This window comes from Podarcis liolepis (assembly GCF_965112155.1).
Source record: "Podarcis liolepis genome assembly, chromosome: 2".
Taxonomy (NCBI): Eukaryota; Metazoa; Chordata; class Lepidosauria; order Squamata; family Lacertidae; genus Podarcis; species Podarcis liolepis.
This window is the reverse complement of record NC_139555.1, coordinates 108016048-108039222: the sequence shown is the minus strand read 5'-3', so window position 1 is coordinate 108039222 and position 23175 is coordinate 108016048. Positions and strand designations below refer to the sequence as shown.

The 23175-nt window shown below is 47.3% G+C and overlaps 1 protein-coding gene and 1 long non-coding RNA gene across 7 annotated transcripts in view; one reads left to right on the top strand and one right to left on the bottom strand.

The window, feature by feature from the left end:
* LOC310701532 (L-amino-acid oxidase-like) overlaps nt 1–5567 on the top strand; it is a 33731-nt gene extending 28164 nt beyond the window's left edge. For 3 of the 5 annotated variants that reach the window (XM_083492556.1, XM_083492558.1, XM_083492557.1), the window contains exons 5-8: nt 1469–1670; nt 2951–3019; nt 3789–3925; nt 4629–5567. In XM_083492556.1, coding sequence (XP_083348682.1) covers nt 1469–1670; nt 2951–3019; nt 3789–3925; nt 4629–5499 — 1279 coding nt within the window. In that variant the 3' untranslated portion in view covers nt 5500–5567. The remainder of the gene's footprint in view (nt 1–1468; nt 1671–2950; nt 3020–3788; nt 3926–4628) is intronic. The other 2 variants (XM_083492559.1, XM_083492560.1) reach the window with 1 other exon arrangement.
* A 1166-nt stretch (nt 5568–6733) lies between these two features.
* Nucleotides 6734–22802, bottom strand: LOC310702094. 2 transcript variants are annotated; one of them, XR_014523223.1, is made up of 3 exons: nt 21516–22802; nt 12011–12195; nt 6734–7266 (listed from the first exon to the last, which is right to left on the bottom strand). It is a non-coding gene; the product is annotated as an uncharacterized lncRNA (long non-coding RNA). The 2 variants fall into 2 exon arrangements; XR_014523224.1 differs by lacking the exon at nt 21516–22802 and having other exon boundaries at nt 12011–12505.
* Between the last annotated feature and the right edge of the window lie 373 nt (nt 22803–23175).

The window sequence follows — 23175 nt, the reverse complement described above, 5'->3', positions numbered from 1 at the left end:
AAGCCACATCCCTTTCGTCTCCTGTTCCAGCAGCAGAATTCAAAGGCAACTCTCCAGGTTGCAACCTAACCAGCGACTGTCCAGTTCTGTGGGAGTGGGAAGCTCCCAGGCCAAGTGATAAGCTTTCAGCACCTTGGACAGCTCCAATGAGTCATGCTAAGGCAAGAGGCTACCTGAAATGTTGTCTGTGCAGAGAGCTAGTGCCAAGGGAATTCTTGTGTAGGCTGATCAAATCTGGTAGGCTCTGCCAGTCTAGAGATGCTGGCTGGGTAGTTAAAGGGAGGGTCCTCAGCTTATTTTAAAGTCTTTGGCTTCTGTGAAGTTGGGACGACAGAAGTATTGCAGGGAACCCTGCTTCTGGGAGGTTGGAAAGACAGAGATACAGTGGTGCCCCGCAAGACGAATGCCTCGCAAGATGGAAAACCCGCTAGACAAAAGGGTTTTCCGTTTTTGAGCTGCTTCGCAAGCCGAATTTCCCTATGGGCTTGCTTTGCAAGACGAAAACGTCTTGCGAGTGTTCCGATTTCCCCCCGCTTTCCCCCCCTTTTTCTATGCCGCTAAGCCGCTAATAGCCTTTTAGCCGCTAAGCTGCTAAGCCTTTAATAGCCGCTAATCCGCTAAACCTCTAATAGCGCTAATCCGCTAAGGGTTGCTTGCAAGACGAAAAAACCGCTAGACGAAGAGACTCACGGAACGGATTATTTTCGTCTTGCGAGGCACCACTGTACTGCAAAGAATGGTGGCAGGCCTGTGTTGCCAGAAGGCCTATAGTGTGTTTGGGTTTGTTTGTGTTTTGCCTGTCTATTTATTGAATTTATATGCTGCCCTTCTTCTAAGGAGTCCAGGGTGGCAAACATGTATACAATTTAAAAACAGGAACAAAGAGAAATGTTATAAAACAGATCAAAACATTCTTTTTTTAATTTTTAGATCAAACCATTCTAAAAAATAATTAAAAACGTTTAAAAGGTGTTGCTTTTTTAGATCAAACCTAAAAGCAACTTCAGTGAAAAACACACATCCATCGCGAGATTGCCAGGAACAGTATTCTTCAGACACCAAATTCCTGTGTCAGCAGGAACCTTTTCAAATCCCTCCTTGATGGAGACAGGAACACCTCACTGTGTAGCACATTCCACAACCTGGGGACCACCACTGAAAAGGCCCTGTCATGGATGAGGACCAACCTGTGAATGAGATGCTGGTGGTTCTTTGAGGAGGTTTCCTCCACCCTATACAGTAAAGTCTCTGATGGGACATGGGTCAGACCCTGGTAGACCATGGCAACGGAACAGGAGGCACAATAAGGGAACAAACTATGCAGAAAAACTAAACACGGGAATTCAAAGACTAATGGCATAATAAACACACCCCTTTATGTTTAATACCCATTCTTCCCCTCTGTTACCATCTTTCCTCCTACTCTTCCCCTCTGATCCGCCCATTGGCTCTCTCTACCTCCATGCAGAATTGTCCGGGAATATGTTGCAAAATATGGCCTGAAATTAAACCATTATTCAGACGGCAATGGCAACGCCTGGTACCTGGTGAACAATATCCGAGCCAGAGTCAAAGAGGTGGAGAAGAATCCGGACATTCTGGGATACCCTGTAGATCCCTCCGAAAGTGGGAAGTCTGCTGTGGAGCTGTATTATGAAGCGTTGAAACCGGTGAGTTTCTTTTTGTAAACTGCTTTGAGGTGTTTTGTTTTGTTTTTTAAAAAACCATCAAATAGTGTATAAATTTTATGAAATAAATGAGAGAGAGAGTGTTCATGCGTATGTTTGTGAACACAGTTGCCAACAGGTTAGCAGGGAGCCATACCAGTCTGTGCTACTCTGCTGCAGCAAAAACTGCCAGGAGACCTGTGGTATCTTAAAGACTAACACTTTTTAGTGTGGCGTTCACACACACACACACACACACACACACTATATATCTTCTTCATCTTCTTTGGCGTTCACTCATAGCCGAGTAAGATTGTCTTCCATAAACACATTTTTAACAATGAATCCATGACTGTGGAGGCCAGTTCTGGATCCACACGTTCTTCCACAGTGGGGACATTGGTTTCCAGGCAGGAGTTGATCACGGTGTGGGTTTGCCAAGCGTGCCTTCCTCTTAGCACGTTTCTCCCTTGTGTCCTGAGTTCGAGTGTCTTCAAAGCCCATGACACCTTTGATAAAGGCTGTTCTCCAACTGGAGCACTCGCAGGCCAGTGTTTCCCAGTTGTCAGTGTTTATACTACATTTTTTTTAGATTTGCCTTGAGACAGTATTTAAACCTCTTTTGTTGACCACCAGCATTATGCTTTCCATTTTTAAGTTCAGAATAGAGTAGTTGCTTTGGAAGACCACATACACACACACACGTCTGCAAAGGGGCATAGTTGTACACAGTGGTGCCAAAGGGAAGTGAAATGTAAGAAGTCTCGACAGTGATAATTCAGTTAGACCTAGAACATATGTGTGGCTCCCAACAAAAAAAATAGCAAAAACACAATGCAACATCAAACACTAAAAACTTCTCTAAACAGGGCTGCCTTCAGATGTCTTTTAAAATCACATAGCTGTTTATCTGCTTGACATTTGATGAGAGGGCATTCCACAAGGCGGGTGCCACTACCGAGAAGGCCCTCTGCCTGGTTCCCTGTAGCCTCACCTCTTGCAGTGAGGAACCACCAGAAGGCCATGGGAGCTGGATCTCAGTGCGAGTGGAGATGCTCCTCCAGGTATACACGGGTGAAGCAGTTTTTATTTATTTTTGTTTTTATTTTATGTTTTAAACTATGTGATATTTGGCTGAAGGGTGGTATATAAGTCTAACATCATCATCATCATCATTTAACCTTCTGTTTCTCTAAACCTGAGGTTGATGGGGAGAAAAGGAGGACACACTTTGCCATTCAAGGATAGTCCTACAACAATTCGTCTTCGTTTGTGCCTTTCAGATAGAAGAGGACTTGGTGAGATCAAACTGCAGCCATGTGCTTGAAAAATACGATGCCTATTCTCTCAAGGTGCTCAGTTTTATTGATATACGTGGGTGATATTTACTGTTTGTGGCATGGATCTGCTTCTCCCTCTTTTTATAGATATTACATCACTTTGCGGAATTGAGAGCCCCATTCGATGATACACAAGACATGGAAAAGCTCTTGCTTGTACAATGCTGTGATTTGCATCTCTCCAGCCCCATCTCACTTTCCTGGCTGTTGGAAATAGCAAAGGGACAGAGAGCAGTGGCAGTTCCATGTCTGGTTTGGCACTGTTAAGTGCAGACCTCTCCATCCATTCATAATTCATATGAGTCTGTTCTGGCCAAACTAAACTACAAGCGTTGGCCCAAGTTCATGTAGGTTTGCAAAACCTTGCATTTCTGCCACCAGGGGGCAGCAGAGTGCTACCATGTGTATAATGACTGCAATTTTTAAAAAAATGTTTGTTTAATTGAATTCGATTGTTTTGAAACATTCAATTTCAAAGTCTAGAGTACAATTTTTTAAAAGTCAACACCTGAAATTTGGATTTTGGAATACAACTCATGCTTTGAGAAGTGGGATGGAAAATTGTTAAGCTTTCACAAGGAAAACTCATCCTTTGAGTTTTGACATTGAAACGTGTATTTTGAAATCTGGAACACGGTTTTCAAAACTTGTTAGTTTAGTTATTTGTAATTTAGGATATACAACAGCCTTTGAATTTTAGGCAAAGATGTGTTTAAGTTCTATCAATATTTCCACTTGAGCGCAGCCATATTATTCCTCATACACTCTCCCACCTTCACAGGCCTATCTGATCGAAAAGGGAAATCTAAGCTACGCAGCCATCCGAATGATTGGAGACCTGATGAACCTGAGCGCAGAGTTTTCCCGCAGTTTCATTGAATTCCTCCGAGAAGTTTTCCTGTTTACCCGTGAAAAGAGGTAATAAAAGCCGGTTGCATAGGTGCTGCCTCCCTGGGGGAAATTCCCCATGAAGGGGAATTTACTTTTCAGTATTCTGCTAAACATTGGGACGTGGATGGTGCTGTGGGTTAAACCACAGAGCCTAGGACTTGCCAATCAGGAGGTCGGCGGTTTGAATCCCCGCGACGGGGTGAACTCCCATTGCTCGGTCCCTGCTCCTGCCAACCTAGCTGTTCGAAAGCACGTCAAAATGCAAGTAGATGAATAGGTACCACTCCGGCGGGAAGGTAAACGGTGTTTCTGTGTGCTGCTCTAGTTTGCCAGAAGCAGCTTAGTCATGCCGGCCACATGACTGTACACCGGCTCCCTCAGCCAATAAAGCGAGATGAGCGCCGCAACCCCAGAGTCTTCTGCAACTGGACCTAATGGTCAGGGGTCCCTTTACATTTTTATTCTGCTAAACACGTGGGAACGGGTGGAGGGATCAGAAGGTGTGGAAGCGTGGAGGGCCTGTATGAGGAATCCCACTCCCCTACCCACATGTCTGGGACATTTTGAGAGTCGAACGGACTTCCGGAACGAATTAAGTTCGAGAACCAAGATTCCACTGTATATAAATTCAATAAAGAAATAAACACACACACACACACACACACACACACACACACACACACACTCCTGGTAGTTGAATGAGCATGTCTAGCAGAAATGACTTCTCCAGCCTTTTCTTGACCTCCAGGTACGATGAGATCGGTGGCGGGTTCGATATGCTGCCCAGGGCTATTCACCAGTCGCTCCCAGCTGGCACCGTGATGCTCAACAGTACCGTGACAGAGATTCTCAGAGAAGGGGACACAGTTTTGGTGCTCTACCATCCTTCCAGCTCCCTGGCCTCGTCAGGCACCATCCTGGCTGACTATGTCATCGTCACGTCCACGGCAGAGGCTACACGCCTCATCCGCTTCCAGCCTTCCCTCTCGCCTGCCAAGACGCAGGCGCTCCGTTCTCTGCGCTCCACAGGAGCCACCAAAGTGGCCTTGGCCTGTGCTAAGAAGTTCTGGGAGGAAGAAGGAGAAGAGATCTACGGTGGAACCTCCATCAGTGACCTGCCCTCCAGGATCACCACTTACCCCAACCGCAACTTCTCCAGCGGCCTGGGGGTCATCCTGGGCTCCCAGACTTACGGGGACGACTCGGAGTTTTTCGCCCCCCTCAGCCCCCAACAGGCTGTCGAGGTGATTCTGAGGGACTTGTCCACTATCCACCAACGCCCCCTGGAAGAACTGAGGCGTCTTTGTAGCCGGTGGGTGGTCAAAAAATGGAACCTGGACCCCCATGCCATGGGGGCCTTCACCCTCTTCAGGCCTTACCAGCTGAGCGAACACGCGGAGGCCCTCGCCCGGAAGGAGGGGAGGGTCTATTTTGCCGGAGAGCACACGGCTTTGCCACATGGTTGGATTGACACGGCGATGAAATCAGCCCTGAGGGCAGCCAGGGATGTCCACCGGCATGCAGGGGCACAGGGCTGTGGTCACCAGACAGGCATTTTTGATGATCAAGGAGATGGCTCGGAGGTTTGTAAACCTCCTTGATCCGTTGTAAGGCTATGCCGCCTTTGAAAATTCAGGAGCAGTGAGTAAATAAAGGTGATTCATCTGAATCGTTTTCGTCAGTGTTTGAAAACACATGGAATATTATTCTGTAAGCCCTTGTGAAACTGTTCGCCTGCTCTTTTAAGCTGCCCCCACTTGGGTCTTTTGAATATGCCTCTACCTCTGAGTCCACATCTTCAGTTGTTGTCAGTCAGGTGGGGATCTTCCAGATGTGGCTTTGCAACCCTCCAAATTGACCTCCGTCGCCCTTAGTAATATTATCACGTATCACATAATCAGATGTGTTTGGCTACGTAACACAACAGAGGTGTCATGCTCACCAATTGGTTGGGATCACCCATGTGACTCATCTAGGAAGCGTCACCCTCATTCTTGCTTGCCTCACTTGATCGCAGCAATGTCATCAGATACCTAATTTGTACTTGCTAAGTGATGACATCCTGTTTTTGCTTTGACCCTGATTGACTACTCTATAGACCCATGTGGCCAATCCAGGGTGGAGAAAGCATAAGAAAACTCTCTCTGAAAGATTATCAAGCCACTACTGTGGCTGTAGAGGCTAATACGGGAGAGACATGTTTTGTTGCAGCTAGGGCAGATGAAGGTGTCCGGTTGTGCTGCGGCAGTTGCTTCATGGCACATCTTCTTTCTGCAGTCCTCCCAGCAGTCCTTCCTCCTCTGGTCACTGCTTTTATGCATCAGATCACACGAAAACGAGCACTTTGGGGCTTGCATATTTCTCTGCTGTTGACTTCCTACCTTCAATTTCTGTCAATCTTTGCCAGAGATAATTCAGTGAGAGAGAGAGCCAGTGTGGTGTAGTGGCTAAGAGCGGTAGACTCGTAATCTGGTGAACTGGGTTCATATCTCCGCTCCTCCACATGCAGCTGCTGGGTGACCTTGGGCCAGTCACACTTCTCTGAAGTCTCTCAGCCTCACTCACCTCACAGAGTGTTTGTTGTGGGGGAGGAAGGGAAAGGAGAACGTTAGCCGCTTTGAGACTCCTTCGGGTAGTGATAAAGCGGGATATCAAATCCAAACTCTTCTTCTTCTAATTCAGATGTGGCTGTTGCAACATGAGGGCACTGGGGCCATGCCTAAGAAAAGCAGGCAATATCTCTCCCATTTATTGATAACCAGTCATGAAACCCGCATCACCAGATCCTATAAAACAGCCCTCCCCAGCCCCCAGCAAGCAACCAGAGCAGGGAAGAGCAGGTCTCCTGTACCTTTAATACTTGGACTAATTTATGGTAGGTGTAGCTTTAAACTCTCGTCCATGTAAGCTGTCAAAAATTATCCATCCAAATGCCTAAACAACCCTTGGGTCCTGTGCATCTGTTTGCTCTACAAATGGCATTGGCACACCACAACATTTATTGCACCATGGGGTGTGTTTCGTCATGCCGATTTACTGGGTGACATTGTCCAGCTCAGCATTGACAGAAAGGTTGCTGGTTATGGTGGCAGCCAGGTAGACAGAACCACCTACCACTTCAGATGTCCCAGGATGTTGTTGGTCTTCGTCAGGCTGATGGTGAGGCCAAACTCCCTGCGGGCTTGGGCGAAATGGTCCATGAGTCTCGGCGCTGTCAACGCTGCATCATCTGCAAACATCAACTCTCAGATAAGGGCCCGACATACTGTCAATGTCACGTTTTTACAGATAAAATGAAGAACTCTGGAATACCGACACACTCTCTTATTGTGCATGATGCTGAAGCTCTCTTAAGATTCACTTTAAAGCTGAAATGAAAAATGTAGAGAGAGAAAAATCAAACTCACAAAGCTTTTTTTTTTTTTTTAAAGGAACCTGCAGGCACCGCCTCTTGTGGAATGTTTAAAAAGTTAACCTATTAAAGAAAACAGTCAACTTCTTGTGAAGGTTTTGAAGAAATGTGGATCAGTTTGTTTTATTTGGGAATCTGTTATGTACTGAATTGAATAGGATCCAAATTGCAGCAGTCTGATTGGTCCTAGAACAATAGGATCCAGAATGCAGCAGTCTGATTGGTCCTAGAACAATAGGATCCAGAATGCAGCAGTCTGATTGGTCCGCTGGAACCACCCAATCCAACTCCAGGTGGAAGTGAATCCGCAACCTGATTGGCCTACAGGAGAATCCCGGAACTGACCGATCACATGGGGCCCATTGTGTAAATAATGTATATAGAGCAGACATTTCGCGGGAATTTCGATTCACTACTATGAGCTGAATAAAGAGCTTGAAATCCACACTCGACTCCGAGTATACTTCAGAATCCCTGTGTGCTCCTTTAATTATTTTAAGTTTACAAAACTCAAGAGCATGCTCAGAGTCTCTCAGCAGTTAAGGCTTAACTGATCTGGAACAAGTTGATTCTGTGTATGCACTCTGCCATAATTACATGTCTCGGACCAAGCTCTATATAAGCCAACCTTTGCAAAAATAGTAATAATAATCCCCACAACAGCAAGCTGGGAATGGACTTCAACTCAGTGGATATGCATGCAGATGGCACTAGGTACAATTGCCACTGGCATGTCCAGGTTGCTCTGGGAATGCCACCCCCCCCCCCGTCCAAAATCTTGGTGAGCCCTGCCAGTCAGTGTAGACAATATGGATTTAAAGGGACCCAAAGTCAAACAGCTGCCTATGCTCCACAAGGCGGTCCACTGGAAATCAGAGCATGGTTTATTGGTGTGCTGCCTTCTGCTCATTGCTGTGTTATGCTCAGTGCATTATTTGTCCAAGTTTTCCTTGGAAACACAAAAGGAGATTCCCTAGATTACTCAATAACCTGTGATTGCCTTATCACCTTCCGTCTGGGGTGGTGAGAAAAGGCCATGATCCATGGTGCTGTGTCACATGATAAACTGCATAGTTTCATTCCATTTGTGGTTTCCCAGTATGCAAGTATGTTGTCTGGCATCTTGACAATCTTCTTTCATCATTTAGATTTCTTTAAAAATAACAAACAGTTGTCAGGGAAGGCCTGAAAATGTTTGGGTTGCATCTTGGCAGAGGAAGCTCAGGAAACAAGTGTAAAGGGGGTTGTGCAATGTTCACTGTTTTGGGCAGTGGGAAGGGGTGAACTCCAAGGTTTTGTGCCGCTCTATGCTGCTGTTCTTAAAAAACAGAGACATCACCTTGCCAACAAAGGTCCGTATAGTTAAAGCCATGGTTTTCCCAGAAGTGATGTATGGAAGTGAGAGCTGGACCATAAAGAAGGCTGATCACCGAAGAATTGGTGCTTTTGAATTATGGTGCTGGAGGAGACTCTTGAGAGTCCCATGGACTGCAAGAAGATCAAACCTCTCCATTCTCAAGGAAATCAACCCTGAGTGCTCACTGGAAGGACAGATCCTGAAGCTGGGGCTCCAATACTTTGGCCACCTCATGAGAAGAGAAGACTCCCTGGGAAAGACCCTGATGTTGGGAAAGATGGAGGGCACAAGGAGAAGGGGACGACAGAGGACAAGATGGTTGGACAGTGCTCTCGAAGCTACCAGCATGAGTTTGACCAAACTGCGGGAGGCAGTGGAAGACAGGAGTGCCTGGCGTGCTCTGGTCCATGGGGTCACAAAGAGTCGGACACGCCTAAACACCACCAACAACAACAATAACAACATGCTGCTGTTCACACAATCTTGCAAAGCTCACCCGGCTGCTTTCCTCCCCAAACTGAGGAGTCTTTCCATATGGTCCCCATAGCTCATATCTCAGCTGGAAGCAGGGAATGCCTTAGTGAATAACAGTGAGGCTCTGCCTCCTTCCCTACTCAGCCATCAAGGAAGGCTTAGTCCATTGCAGCAGTGCTATATAAAAACAGGGAAGTGAAACTGATAGAAGACTGAGGACCATCTGTGCATTGCTGCTAGTGGGATAGTTATGACCTTACAGATAAATAGAGCACATTTTGAAAAGGCATTCATGTTTATTGTTGCTTTATTACACTATCAATGTGCATATCACTTGAAAGCGTAACAGGACAGTCCCTGCCCCCAGTGGGCTTACAATCTAAAATTCAACGCAGGGAAAACAGTGGAGCAGAAGCAGTGTGTGCTGGAGGCCTAGTGTAGACCGTGGAAGTCTCTCTTGTTACAGGTACTTAGATTCGCAGTAAGTAATGGGGATTTGGGAGTTGTGCTTGTAACAATGAGTTACAATCCTAACTATAGGAAGGTGGCATAAGTAAGGTCATCGTTGTTGTTGTTGTTTAGTCATTTAGTCGTGTCCGACTCTTCGTGACCCCATGGACCAGAGCATGCCAGGCACTCCTGTCTTCCACTGCCTCCTGCAGTTTGGTCAAACTCATGTTGGTAGCTTCGATAACACGGTCCAACCATCTCGTCCTCTGTCATCCCCTTCCCCTTGTGCCCTCCATCTTTCCCAACATCAGGGTCTTTTCCAGGGAGTCTTCTCTTCTCATGAGGTGGCCAGAGTACTGGAGCCTCAGCTTCACGATCTGTCCTTCCAGTGAGCACTCAGGGCTGATTTCCTTCAGAATGGAGAGTTTTGATCTTCTTGCAGTCCACGGGACTCCTCCAGCATCGTAAGTTGCCCCTATTCCAAACTTGGTTCAGAGGCTCCTACTGCCAGCTGAGACAGCTGGTGAGCATGGACCGAGCTGGGCCCTAGGCCACATGACTCAGTCTCTCTTTGTCCCGTCCCACCCCCGAAATGCTTCTTTAGGGGGATTTATGCTGGTGTAAATCGTGCTGACTTAAGATTTTCTGGCAAAATGCTGAGCCGGGGTGATGGACTTACACCAGCATAGCAGACCTTCCAAGTATCCTTATTTCCCAGGGACAGTCCCAAATTTACAGAAGCCGTCCCAGTTTCTGATTTGATCCCAGAATGTCCCGCTTTTCCTTTAAGGTAAAGGTAAAGGGACCCCTGACCATTAGGTCTAGTCGTGGCCGACTCTGGGGTTGCGGCGCTCATCTCGTTTTATTGGCTGAGGGAGCCGGCGTACAGCTTCCAGGTCATGTGGCCAGCATGACTAAGCCCCTTCTGGCAAACCAGAGTAGCGCACAACTGGAGCAGTACCTATTTATCTGCTTGCACTTTGACGTGCTTTCAAACTGCTAGGTTGGCAGGAGCAAGGACTGAGCAACGGGAGCTCACCCTGTCGCGGGGATTTGAATCGCCGTTCTTCTGATTGGCAAGTCCTAGGCTCTGTGGTTTAATCCACAGCGCCACCCACTTTTCCTTAGGACATCCCTATTTTCATCGAAGAAATGTTGAAGGGTGTTATGTACTGAGCTAGGATCCTAGAACAATAGGCAGGTAGAATCCTAGAATGCAACAACCAGATTGGCCTGCAGGAGCAGCCCAATCAGGCCCCAGGAGGAAGTTAATCAGCCTATTGGGTCGGGAGGATCCTAGAATGCAACAACAGTCCAATCAGGCTCCAGTAGGGAAGCAGAGTCAGCCAATCACACAGGACCCATTGTGTAAATAATGTATATAAACCTGAGGTTCTGGGGGGAGGGGTGGCGAGGGGATTCAGTTTGCTCAGCACATAACAAAGAGTATGGCATATGTCCTGCAATTCAGATTGCTCTGTTATAATATCTGAATAGTTATGGGTTATTCCCCATCCCTGATTTACATGGATTGCAGAGCAACTGTACATGTGAAAACCAGCTCCTGGAAGGGCTTCTCTGAAAGACGAACGTCTCCTTGCATGGAGATGCAGTGTCAGGGAACTGCCATCGACTCAGAGGCGAGAAATAGAAGGACAGTTGTGTTACAGGGAGCCTCCAAAAAATCTTGCAAAGCAATTCCTCTTCCGGGGAGGAGGAAAGCCCCACCTCCAGTGGGGAAGAGGTGCAAGGACCAGAGGATGCTGGTGGGGGCCTTAACACAGCTCCTGGGCAAGCCAGACAGGAGGGAAACACGCCCTTGCCATCGCCCATCCAGCACAGTAACCTAAGGCACAAAGAGGGAAGGAGAAGGTTGGGGGTAACAAAATTCTTAAGTTGCGGGAGGTCCAAAGAAAGACCACTCCCAGATTCTGCTAGCGATTGAGCCAGACATGAGCTTTGGGGCTCTTCACCGTAAATAGTTTGCACCAAAATAAAGCCTGTAAAAAACAGGCTGGAGTCCTGCCTGGTTACTCTCGAGCAACCACAACAGCCATCTGACATGCAGCGATAGGGAAAAGATGCCAGATGGCTATTGGTGTCACACCAGCAGCTAAGAACCCAGGAATCCTGCTGGATATTGAAAAACACCTGAGGATATTCAAAAACACCACACAACCTCAGAGGACTCATTCGATAGGAAGATTTTCATAAAATGAGCCACCGTCTAGCCGATTGCACCTCTCCCAAGGCTCTGAGTCGCAAACCTCCACTGACTTTTAACAAGCTTTAGCAAACCTCTGGGAGATCAGGAGGCACCGTTTGCCAGTCGCTGGGGGGAATTAACATCATCAATTATCTTGCTAATTGCTCCCCCACAATGCAGGTGCCCTTTTTCCCAAGGCACTGGCCCTCTTACCTCATCTTATCAGAAATCAAAGAGGCACAGGTAAGCTGTGATCATGGGAGGGAGAATTCTTGCATCTCTGGTTGTGTTGTGATTATGCAACGGGGACGTTCCAGAAAGCCTGACATTTCTGGTCTTACCGGAATGTCGCAGCTGAAACATCGGGCCTTACATAAGGGCCTGTGAGAGTGCGTCACCTGTTTCACAAAGGACCAATGTTGAGAGGAAAGTGAGTCAGGGCAGCTGACAGAAAGGGGAGCCAGGAACCAAGGGGACAGAGCACGGGGGGTGGCAGAGCTAAATAATAAAAATGAAACATGCGCCATGGCTCATAAAGCTCTTCCTGTCTGGGTGTCTGCCACCTGCCCAGATTTTAACTTGTCTGAATTAATTTTAAGATGTTTTTTAATTAATTGATGTCTGTTTTTATGCATATCGTGTTGTTTTTATGATGTTAGCTGCTCTGAGCCCAGCCTCGGCTGGGGAGGGCGGGATACAAATAAAAATTATTATTATTATTATTATTATTATTATTATTATTATTATTATTATTATTAATTGGTGGACCCAGTGGGCAGCTAGAACTGCCCAGGAAGAGGCTGCAAGCTGCAGTCATCATCCTCAGTTATTTGTATGTTGCCTTTCCATTGGAAACCAATCTCAAGGCGGCTCCCAGCACTACAAACTTTACCTACCGTATTTTTCACTCCATAAGACGCACTTTTTCCCTCCTAAAAAGTAAGGGGAAATGCATGTGCGTCTTATGGAGCGGATGCAGGGGGGGAGGCAGGCAGGAAAACCCCCAAGAGCCGCACACAAGCTCCGCGTGGCTCCTGTGGGCTTTTCCCCAGGAGGGAGAAGGGACTGACGAGGCCAGTCAGTCCCTTCTCCCTCCTCGTAGAAAAGCCCGCAGGAGCCGTGCGCTCCTTAAAGGGTGCACGGCTCCTGTGGGCTTTTGTGGGAGGTGGGGGAATTGCCATAGCGGCGCGCAACCTCTCCAGCCGGGAGAGGCTGCGCGCGGCTAAAGAAGCCAAGACAGCGAGCGGGATCCATCCCGCCGGCTGTCTTGGCTTCTGCCATTGACAGCTAAAGAAGCCAAGACAGTGAGTGGGATGGATCCCGCTCGCTGTCTTGGCTTCTTTGCTCTTTGGTGCTGGGGGGGGGGGCGTTTCTTCTTCTTGATTTCCCCCTCTAAAAACTAGGTGCACCTTATGGTCCGGTGTGCCTTATGGAGCGAAAAATATGGTGATTCACTAGCCCCTCTTTACCCTGCCCTCTGACACTTGAGATGTACATCTTTTAGGAGCCACCCTATACTTGTGGCTGCAATTTGTTGAAACCAATTTACATGTTGTCCTCTAAATTGTCGCTGCATGCCCTGGGACCTTAGGGCAAAGGGCGTGTAAGAATTTAATCACAACATCAACAGTGACAACAAGACGAGTCGAAAAGGGAAACAGCCGTAAACAACAGGCTAGTGGAAACCTCTCGTATTAATAAATATTCAGTAAAATCGGGCAGTCCACCAATCATCCGCTGGAAAGCCTAATGATAAAAATACATAATCCAGAGAGCAGCAAAAAAATAAATACAGTAAAGTAAAAAATGCATCCCTAAAACTTAGTATTGATCCCAGGAAAAAGCCCCTAAAGTAAATAACCCCATGATGGGGCTACCTGAATGGTAGCAATATTTGTAGGAGGAGTCAGTCAAGGCCACACCCTCCCAGTCCCAGGCCACAAAAGCAGGGAGCAGGTCACAGCAAAAAAAGGTCTCTGGCACCTTTGTCAGGATCTGAGCACAAAAGCATTTTCCCCTCCTGTGGTTTCCAGCAACTGGAATTGGAAACATTACATTTAGGGATGTATTTTTATGTTTGATCTTTTATTGTGTTTTTAATATCCTGTTGGAAGCTGCCCAGAGTGGCTGGGGAAGCCCGGCCAGATGGGTGGGGTATAAGTAATAAATTATTATTATTATTATTATTATTATTATTATTATTATTATTATTATTATATCACTGTCTTTAGCTTTGGAGGCAGAGCATAGCCATAATGGGCAGTAGCCATTGATAACCCCCTCATCCATGAATTTGCCTTAGTTTTTAGAAAGCCATCTTGGTTGGTGGCTTCGCTGCCTCCTGTGGAAGTGAGTTCCATAGTTTAACTGTGCAACAATGTACTTCTAACATTCAGCTTCATGGGTTGCGTGTGAGTTCGAGCGTTAGGAGATGGTGCTGACCTTTAAAGCCTTAAACGGCCTTGGTCCAGTATACCTGAAGGAGCGTCTCCACCCCCTCATCCAGGCCGGACACTGAGGTCCAGCGCCGAGGGCCTTCTGGCGGTTCCCTCGCTGCGAGAAGCCAAGTTACAGGGTAACCAGGCAGAGGGCCTTCTCGGTAGTGGCACCCGCCCTGTGGAACGCCCTCCCATCAGATGTCAAAGAGAACAACAACCACCTGACTTTTAGACGACATCTGAAGGCAGCCCTGTTTAGGGAAGCTTTTAATGTTTGAGGCATTACTGTATTTTAATATTGTGTTGGAAGCCGCTCAGAGTAGCTGGGGAAACCCAGCCAGATGGGCAGGGTGTAAATAATAAATTATTGTTATATTATTATTATAACCCTTCCCTGTTCTGTTGGATGCAGTGAGATTTACTTCTGAGTAAAGCATGCCTTGATAGAATTGGGTTGCTGCATATAGCAACAACAACAACATTTCCCACTTAGTCTTAGTTCTTACCCCATCCAATTTATTTTGCGTTGCTGTTTTAAAGATACTGCAGTGTTGCGCTGTCTCCTTCAGAATCTCCAGTGCTCCAGGGCAGTGAAGTCTTCCAAGCACTATTTGCGTTACAACACATCCTCTTCTGTAAATTGGCATTTCCATTTCCTCCCCCCACCCCAATCTTTCAATAAAGTTGTCAACAATTAAAATTCTGGGCTGGTCATTTCACAGCCTCAGTGTCTCCGCCTATAAAATGGGCAATAAAACTATCGCCCGAGAGTGCCAGGAAAGTTAATTAGCTGATGTGCAGACGGACGGAGACAGAAATAGCTGTGAGTTGTTATTATTATGGTTGCTGCCTCTGAAGTGAGCTCAAGGGATGGCAAGGGTACCGATCCCTTTCGTGGCATTCCACAGACGTGATACACGAGGGAAGCATTTCCGTCCTGGAAGGAACTAAACAACTGAAGAGGAAGTTCGAAAGCTGCAAATCGGGTTCCTTTGAAAACAATGAACCATGCAAGGTGCATCATCAGAGACATAGAAATGACAACATTCTTACGCTTATTATTGATGGTTGTGAAGCTTAGTGAAAGCCAGGGCATTCCAGGGATCTGCACCCAGACAAACACAACCCCTTTCCGTATTGCACATCAGAAGAGCCCTGCTGGGACCCTGAGGGTCATCTAGTCCAACCCCCTGCAGTGCAGGGATCTTTTGCTTAATGTGGCTCTTGAACCCTGAGCTTAAGAGCAACATACTCTACTAAGATGGAGCATGTGAATCCCAAACTGCAGTCTGCAGAACTCAAAGAGCGATATTAAGACTCAAGTAATTATAATACGTGGTAGTAGTCATGTTACTGAATTGCAGATGGGGAAAGGCAGGTCTCTGTCCCAAGGACAATACAATTTATATATCACCAATAGGGTGGGATGGTGGGGTGAGGCAAAGATTTAAAAAAGATATATGGGTACAATGTGCACTTAATGCACTTAAGTCTAGTTTCAGTTGTGGGTGATGACTAGCCGATGATTTAATGCAGTGTTTCCCAACCGGTGTTCCGCGGCACACTAGTGTGCCGCGAGACGTTGCCTGGTGTGCCGTGGGAGGGAGGCGGGCGAGTCGGGCGGCGAGAGGCGGGGCGGCGGCGAGGAGAGGCCGCCCAGCGCGGGGCTCTCGCCGTCTGCCTGCCTGGCTGCCTGCGTGGCGCTGACGTCACGGGGCTGTAACGTGCCCCACATAGGCACACGCGGGGCGGCGAGCGAGCTCCCTCCCACATCCCATCGCCGGCTCTGCACCAGGCGGTAGAGCTCGGCGAAGTCGCCGCGCTGGAAGGCCAGCAGCGCGCGCGCCTTGGCCAGGCTCTCGCCCGCCTGCGCCTCCAGGCACGGCGCCTCGGCGTCGGGCGGCAGCGAGCCCAGGAAGCGGCCCAGCCGGCCGGGGTCGCCCACCTGCAGCAGCGCCTCGCACACGCACGAGACCTGCTCCGCCGAGAAGCGTGGCGAGCGCGGAGGATCGGGCGCGGCGGAGGCCAGCCCCGCGCTTGGAGAGGACGCAGCAGCCGTTGCCAAACCCGATCCTCCTCCTACTGCTCCGCCGCCGTCCTCTGGCTCTCGGCCGGGAGGAGCCTGCGGCGACGGGGCGGGCGCCGAAGTTGGCAGAAGTTGGCGCGCCTCCTCGGCAACGCCTTCGTCCTCCTCCTGCCTCTGCTCTCCTCCGGCGGCGGGGGCGCGCCGCCCTCCCCAGCCGGGGGGCTCGGCGGGGCCCGCGGGGAAGGAGGCCATGTTCGCGGCGCGCGGGATCGCGGTCCCCCTCGCCCGCCTCCGGCCCGCTCCCCTCCCCCTGCGCGCTGCCCTAGCCGTGTGGGTCTCCTCCCCCTGCGCCGCCGTCCCCTTTCCACATCCTAGGAGCCGCGGTCCGCCTACCGCCCCCGGGCCGCGGTGCGGCTCCCAGCCCGGGCTGGCCTCCGCTTCCTGGGACGCGCGCCCACCCCCGCGGCCCCCCAAACTTCGGAGCAACTCTCCAGACGCTTCTCCCCCGCCTCGGTCTCCCTCCTTTCCACTTCTCTTCCCCCCTTCCTTCCCTCTTTCTTTCTCTTTCTCTCCCACCCGCCTTTCCTTCTATTAACTTTCCTTTCCCCTCCCTTCGTCCTTCCTACTTTTACTCCTGGGCTCCTCCCCCCTTTGCGCAGCCACAAATCAATCTCTCTCTCTTTTCCCCCCTCTCTCTCTTCTTTGCTCAGACGCAAAAAAGCGCCGCTTTTTGGAAATCCGGACTGCTGTCCCCGCTGAAACGATACTTTAAAAAAGGAAGAACCCACTGGCTCTTATTTCTGTTTAAAGCAGTAGATCCCGAACTCTTTTGGCCCACTGCCCCCTTGGTTCCACATCCCCCAGTGTCCCCTATGCTTACTCTATAGAAAGCATTACAGGGGTTAACGTGGCTCGCTAAGGAAGATATTAATAGAATTCTGCATTTGGGGGGAGACCCTAACAGTCATCTACCATTACCTTCTATGCTGTTACTATTTTTATTTTATTTTTTACATAAGTAAAAAGTGACCTTTCCCCATCTGGCATGGTGGTGTGCCTCGAGATTTTTTTCATGAAACAAGTGTGCCTTTGCCCAAAAAAGGTTGGGAAACACTGACTTAATGGACAAATTTGAGGTGGGATATAATACTTGTATTATCATTTATTCTTCCCTTCCATTTCATAGAAATACAGTGGTACCTCGGGTTAAGTACTTATTCATTCCGGAGGTCCGTACTTACCCTGAAACTGTTCTTAACCTGAAGCACCACTTTAGCTAGTGGGGCCTCCTGCTGCTGCCACGCCGCCAGAGCACGATTTCTGTTCTCATCCTGAAGCAAAGTTCTTAACCTGAAGCACTATTTCTGGGTTAGCAGAGGCTGTAACCTGAAGCGTATGTAACCTGAAGCGTATGTAACCTGAGGTACCACTGTAGCTTCAATTGCTAAATCTTGTCACTTTCACTGTGTATTGTCTGTATTGGGTTTGAAACTGTTCTGACATATGACATTGTTTTTAATGGTTTGCATAGCTGGAGTGGTTTTTACTTGTTTATACTGTATATATGGAATGGTTTAAATCATTTATACACATTGAGTTAATCTTTTATATGGGATTGCTTTAAAAGGTGGAATTGTTTGTGCATTTATGGGATTGTTTTCAATTTTTTTATTGTTGGTGTTTCTGTGGGGAAATCGCTTTGAGATATTTTATGGGAAGTGAAATCAAATAAGTTTTTTTTATTATTATAAAAAAATCACCCTTCTCTCTCTTATGAAGAAGAGAGAATTTGCCATCTCCTTTCATTATATTTCATATATCTTAGGTTCCACCTTGTTTTTGTAATGTTAAGTTGTTTTAAACAGTGTTTTTAATATTGTGTATCATTGTGTTTTAATGTTCACATTGTGTTATAACCCACCCTGAGACCGAGGGCAGGGTAATAACTTGTATTAACAATAAAAATAATAATAGCCTCTGACATTGCAGCACTCCTTTCTCTGCACTTCCTGTTTCTTCTCTCCAAACTCTCTTCTCTGCTTTGAATTATTTCTTTCCCTGTGTTTATATACCACCATTTAACAGCATCAGCAGCTATTGATGCTATTTTAAAAGGGGAACATTCTATTCATGGATCTCGTGTGGCACACCTGGTTTAGCCCTTGAGGTTGCAAGCCTGAGGGCAGGGCCCATGAGCTATTTTTGTTTGATGAAATGTACCTCGCCTTTGTGAGAGCTCCGTACATAAACAATAAGGAACAAGAATTCTAATGAAGCCAGTGAAGCCAGTTTGAAGCAGGGGATCATAGGAGAGATGGAGAGATCTCTGGGTAATATCTTCTTGTATCATAAAAAAGCTTTAATCAAATGTATGGACTGCAAGAAGAGCAAACCTATCAATTCTGAAGGAAATCAGCCCTGAGTGCTGACTGGAAGGACAGATCCTGAAGCTGAGGCTCCAATACTTTGGCCACCTCATGAGAAGAGAAGACTCCCTGGAAAAGACCCTGATGTTGGGAAAGATGGAGGGCACAAGGAGAAGGGGGCGACAGAGGACGAGATGGTTAGACAGTGTTCTCGAAGCTACCAGCATGAGTTTGACCAAACTGCGGGAGGCAGTGGAAGACAGGAGTGCCTGGCGTGCTCTTGTCCAGGGGGTCACGAAGAGTTGGACACGACTAAACAACAACAACAACAACAATGCTTTTTTAAATTAAAGGTTCATATAGAAGATGACTGCTGGACTCAAATCCCTATCATCTCTGCTGGCTGGGGCTTATGGGAGTTGGAGTCCAACAACATCTGGATACCACTGCATTGGCTACCCCTATCCTAAGCCCTGTCTTAGATTCCTTCCAGACTGTCATCATTTTTTGTGCAGATCTCACCCATTCATGTAGATGCTGGGAGATGTCCTTCATGCAATAAATCACACCTTCATTACCCATTCAGAACCAGGGAGTCCCCCACACCCGCCCGCCCCTTGTCCCCCAAAACAGTACTTTTTAAAAAAATGATATTTATTGAAAAAAGATTTTTTTTTTAATTACAAAGAAAAAAGACAAAAACAGAAAAGGAAAAATAAAAAATAAAACCATCATTTTCAAATTCTCCACTTTCATTACCTTCTTTCCATGACCTCCTCCTCCTCCCATCTCTTGTATCTTAATTCATAATTATCACAGCAAATCCTTTCCATAATTCATAATATTCTGTCATTACATTACCTTACTCTATTTTCATCTTATCTTATAAAAAACCTTAAAATTTAAGACTTAAATCTTATTTTTACCAACTTCTCATAATAAATCATGCAATAAATCACACCTTCATTACCCATTCAGAACCAAGGAGTCCCCCACACCCGCCCGCCCCTTGTCCCCAAAACAGTACTTCTGTCTTGTCAGGATTCAACCTCAATCTTTTACATTCTACTCATGTAAAAACACCTCTAGCCCCAACTGTTCCCCTACAAAAAAATTCACTGCACGCCCACTGGAGATAATCATCATGATGATAATCACCATATAACATCTGCACACATTTTGTGCCAAGAAATCAGGAGAAATTGCCTTAATTCGTCTGCAATGAGCTTCCTCCATTCTCCTCTTAAGACTGAAGCAAACTGCAGCTTATTAATTTAGTAATTGTCCTGCATCTCAAATACAGATTTCTGTGCCCTGGCTACATACCATGTTCTCTATCGTAAACATATTTTTCTGCCTTTAAAAAAGAACGAGGAAGAGTTCTGTGTCATCTGAAAGCTCACATGCCACAGCAATAAAGTGTGATTGGTACTTATAAAGGTGGTGGTTGTTTTATTGTCCCTGAAAAATTTCCAGGATGTCAAATTCTGGTCCGGCTACCACACAACACATTCCCAAGCCTAGCAGAATATGCACCTTGCAGTTTACACCCTCTGTTTTGGATGGTAAAAACTGCGAATGCCCAACTCACCTTACAAATATAATTAAATGACACACGGCATGTTCAACAGATTTTGCCTCTGCAATATCATGCTGCAGTTTTGCTTCACCGCCCCCTCAAAGGCATCCTCAGCCTTTGTCCCAAGAAGAAGGAAAATAATTCCTCCTTCGAGCCGGAATCGAACCAGCGACCTAAGGATGACTACAGTAGTACTCTACAGTCCTCCGCTCTACCAGCTGAGCTATCGAAGGGGTGATGGGAACACTCTCTGAGTCATTCCTTTTCCCTTCCAGTTTGTGGTTTGCCCAGCACTTACAGCACATGTAGCTCTTCAGTTTAATAATCTGGCCTTGACTCATTTCCTTTAGAATTCCATGTTAATCAGCAGCTTCCACTACAAAAAGAAAAATGGAATTGCCCCAAGGTTTGGCTGTTGTCTTGCATGTAAGGTTTTGTTTCTGGCCATGCTAATAACACGTCACACATGATCCCAGGCATGTACACACACACAAATGCAAACACAGCCCCCTTCCTCACCTCATCAGCTGAGGAAGAAGAGTTGAGGCCCCCAGTTCTTCAGACTATCCCTATGGTGAGTGGAGAGATGTGATCCCCCCCCCATCCCTGTCATAGTGCTGGGCTGGGGAAATGAGGTTTAACACTCTCTGATCAGCTCAGCACCACAATGGGAATGAAAAGTGTGCTGTCTCCACTTGACTCTGCATTATTGTTTGTTTGTTCCACTGGCAACTCCTCCCCCAACAGAAAATTGGGTCAATGACCAATGAGCAACTTGGGAAAGGTCAGTGGGTCCCTGCACGTTTCCAAGCACAATTCAGAGTGTTGGTGCTGACCTTTAAAGCCCAGCTCTGAGGGCCTTCTGGCGGCTCCCTCACTGAGAAAAGTGAGGTTAAAGGGAACCAAGCAGAAGGCCTTCCTGGTAGTGGCGCCCGCCCTGTGGAACGCCCTCCCATCAGATATCAAGGAAATAAACAACTATCTGACTTTTAGAAGACAACTGAAGGCAGCCCTGTTTAGGGAAATTTTTCATGTTTGATGTTTTATCGTGATTTTAATATTCTGTTGGGAGCTGCCCGGAGTGGCTGGGGAAACCCAGCCAGATGGGCAGGGTATAAATGAATTATTATTATTATTATTATTATTATTATTATTATTATTATTATTATCCCTCAGACTTGCACCCCTCCTTTGTCCGCTAATGTGGTGGGGCAGTCAATTCCACTATGAAACTCCTCAGTATTATTAGCAAAATTGCACTATATTATTATTATTATTATTATTCATTTATATAGTAATAAAAGCATACCTTCATCCAAAAAAGGAATGGAGAAAGGAAGGGGATCCAAAATTGCGTCATCTCAAATAAGGTTCATGGTCTCTGAATCCAAAGTTATCCTCAAGCATCTTTGCACATGTAGGTCTGCATATGCGGTCTGTATGTCCACATACAGATTACCAGGGGGTTGTCTTCGATAAGACGCCTTTTCAAATAGTGATAAGACATTAAGGCCAGCTATTCACCAGACAAACGAAGACTTGGACTTCTTGCTGCAGAACTGCAGGGTCCACCATCAAGGCCCTCCGTGGCCCCTGCCGTTGGCCAACTGTAACTTCCAAAGTGCAGGACTAGCGCTGGTGCAACAACTCCGGGAGGAAGCTCCTTGCTTGGCTTTGCTGATCCAGTTCCGGATTCTGCTGGACAATCTCCCCTGCTGGCCCAGACCATCCTACAAAACCCATCCTGTTCCTGCTGGACATAGAATCATAGACTTGCACAGCTGGAAAGGGACCTCAAGGGTCCAACCCCTTGCTATGCAGGAATCACAGGTGAAGAACCCCTGGCAGATGGCAACCCAACCTCTCTTTCGTCTCTGTGGCTAGCCTTGTCCTCTGGTTCATTCCCTCTTCTAGTCTGTGGCAACTTGGGGTTGGCCAATGTGAAGATCTATGCAGGTCCTCCTCCTGATAAAAATGCAGATGTCTTGAACTGCACGTCCTCCTCCAGCCCACGTTGCTCTTTGATTATATTATCATGTTACAGGATGAAGGTCAGCCCTCCAGGTCTTGATTACACAGGGCTGCTGGGACAAGCCCAAGGCAGTGGACTGCCGGGCCGATTCTGCGTTGCTTCTCATGGATCTGCAATAGCCACACTGCTGTTTCTGATGCAATACATTCAGAGTCTCCTCCAGGCGCTGTAGAACAAGAAATTACCAAATCAGATGCAGAGGTGAGTTCCAAGGAACTGAACCGCTTCCGAGGAAAAAAGATTCATCACATTCTCTGAACCGAGGTCAGAGGGTTCCAAAGCCCTAAACTGTTTCAGTAATGGATGCTCTAGCTGAGATTTCTCATTGCAGGGGGTTGGACTAGATGAAGAAGAAGAGTTTGGATTTGATATCCCGCTTTATCACTACCCGAAGGAGTCTCAAAGCGGCTAACATTCTCCTTTCCCTTCCTCCCCCACAACAAACACTCTGTGAGGTGAGTGGAGCTGAGAGACTTCAGAGAAGTGTGACTGGCCCAAGGTTACCCAGCAGCTGCATGTGGAGGAGCGGAGACGCGAACCCGGTTCACCAGATTACGAAACTACCTCTCTTAACCACTACACCACACTGGCTCTCACCTTGAGGAGATGAACCTTGAGGAGGGCAGGGTCCCTTCCGACTCTACAATTCTATGATTCTGTATGTAAAATGTGAACCAGGCTCTTTGCAATTACCAGGGCTACATTTTAGCACCTGAGATGAACCACAAAATGGTGTGGGCCCACCTCCTTCACCAAGGAGAAGGGGTGAGTGAAGATCTACACCAGGAACAAGGATGGGAGGAGACCAACAGTGCCTCCTATTGACCAAGAAACCACTGTAGATGTGGCATTGGGGAGGGGGCAGATCTGGTCTCCGAGGAGTGCACCGCAGCTGTTGCTGCCACCAGGGGGCGATGTGCTCCTTGGAGGCTGGATC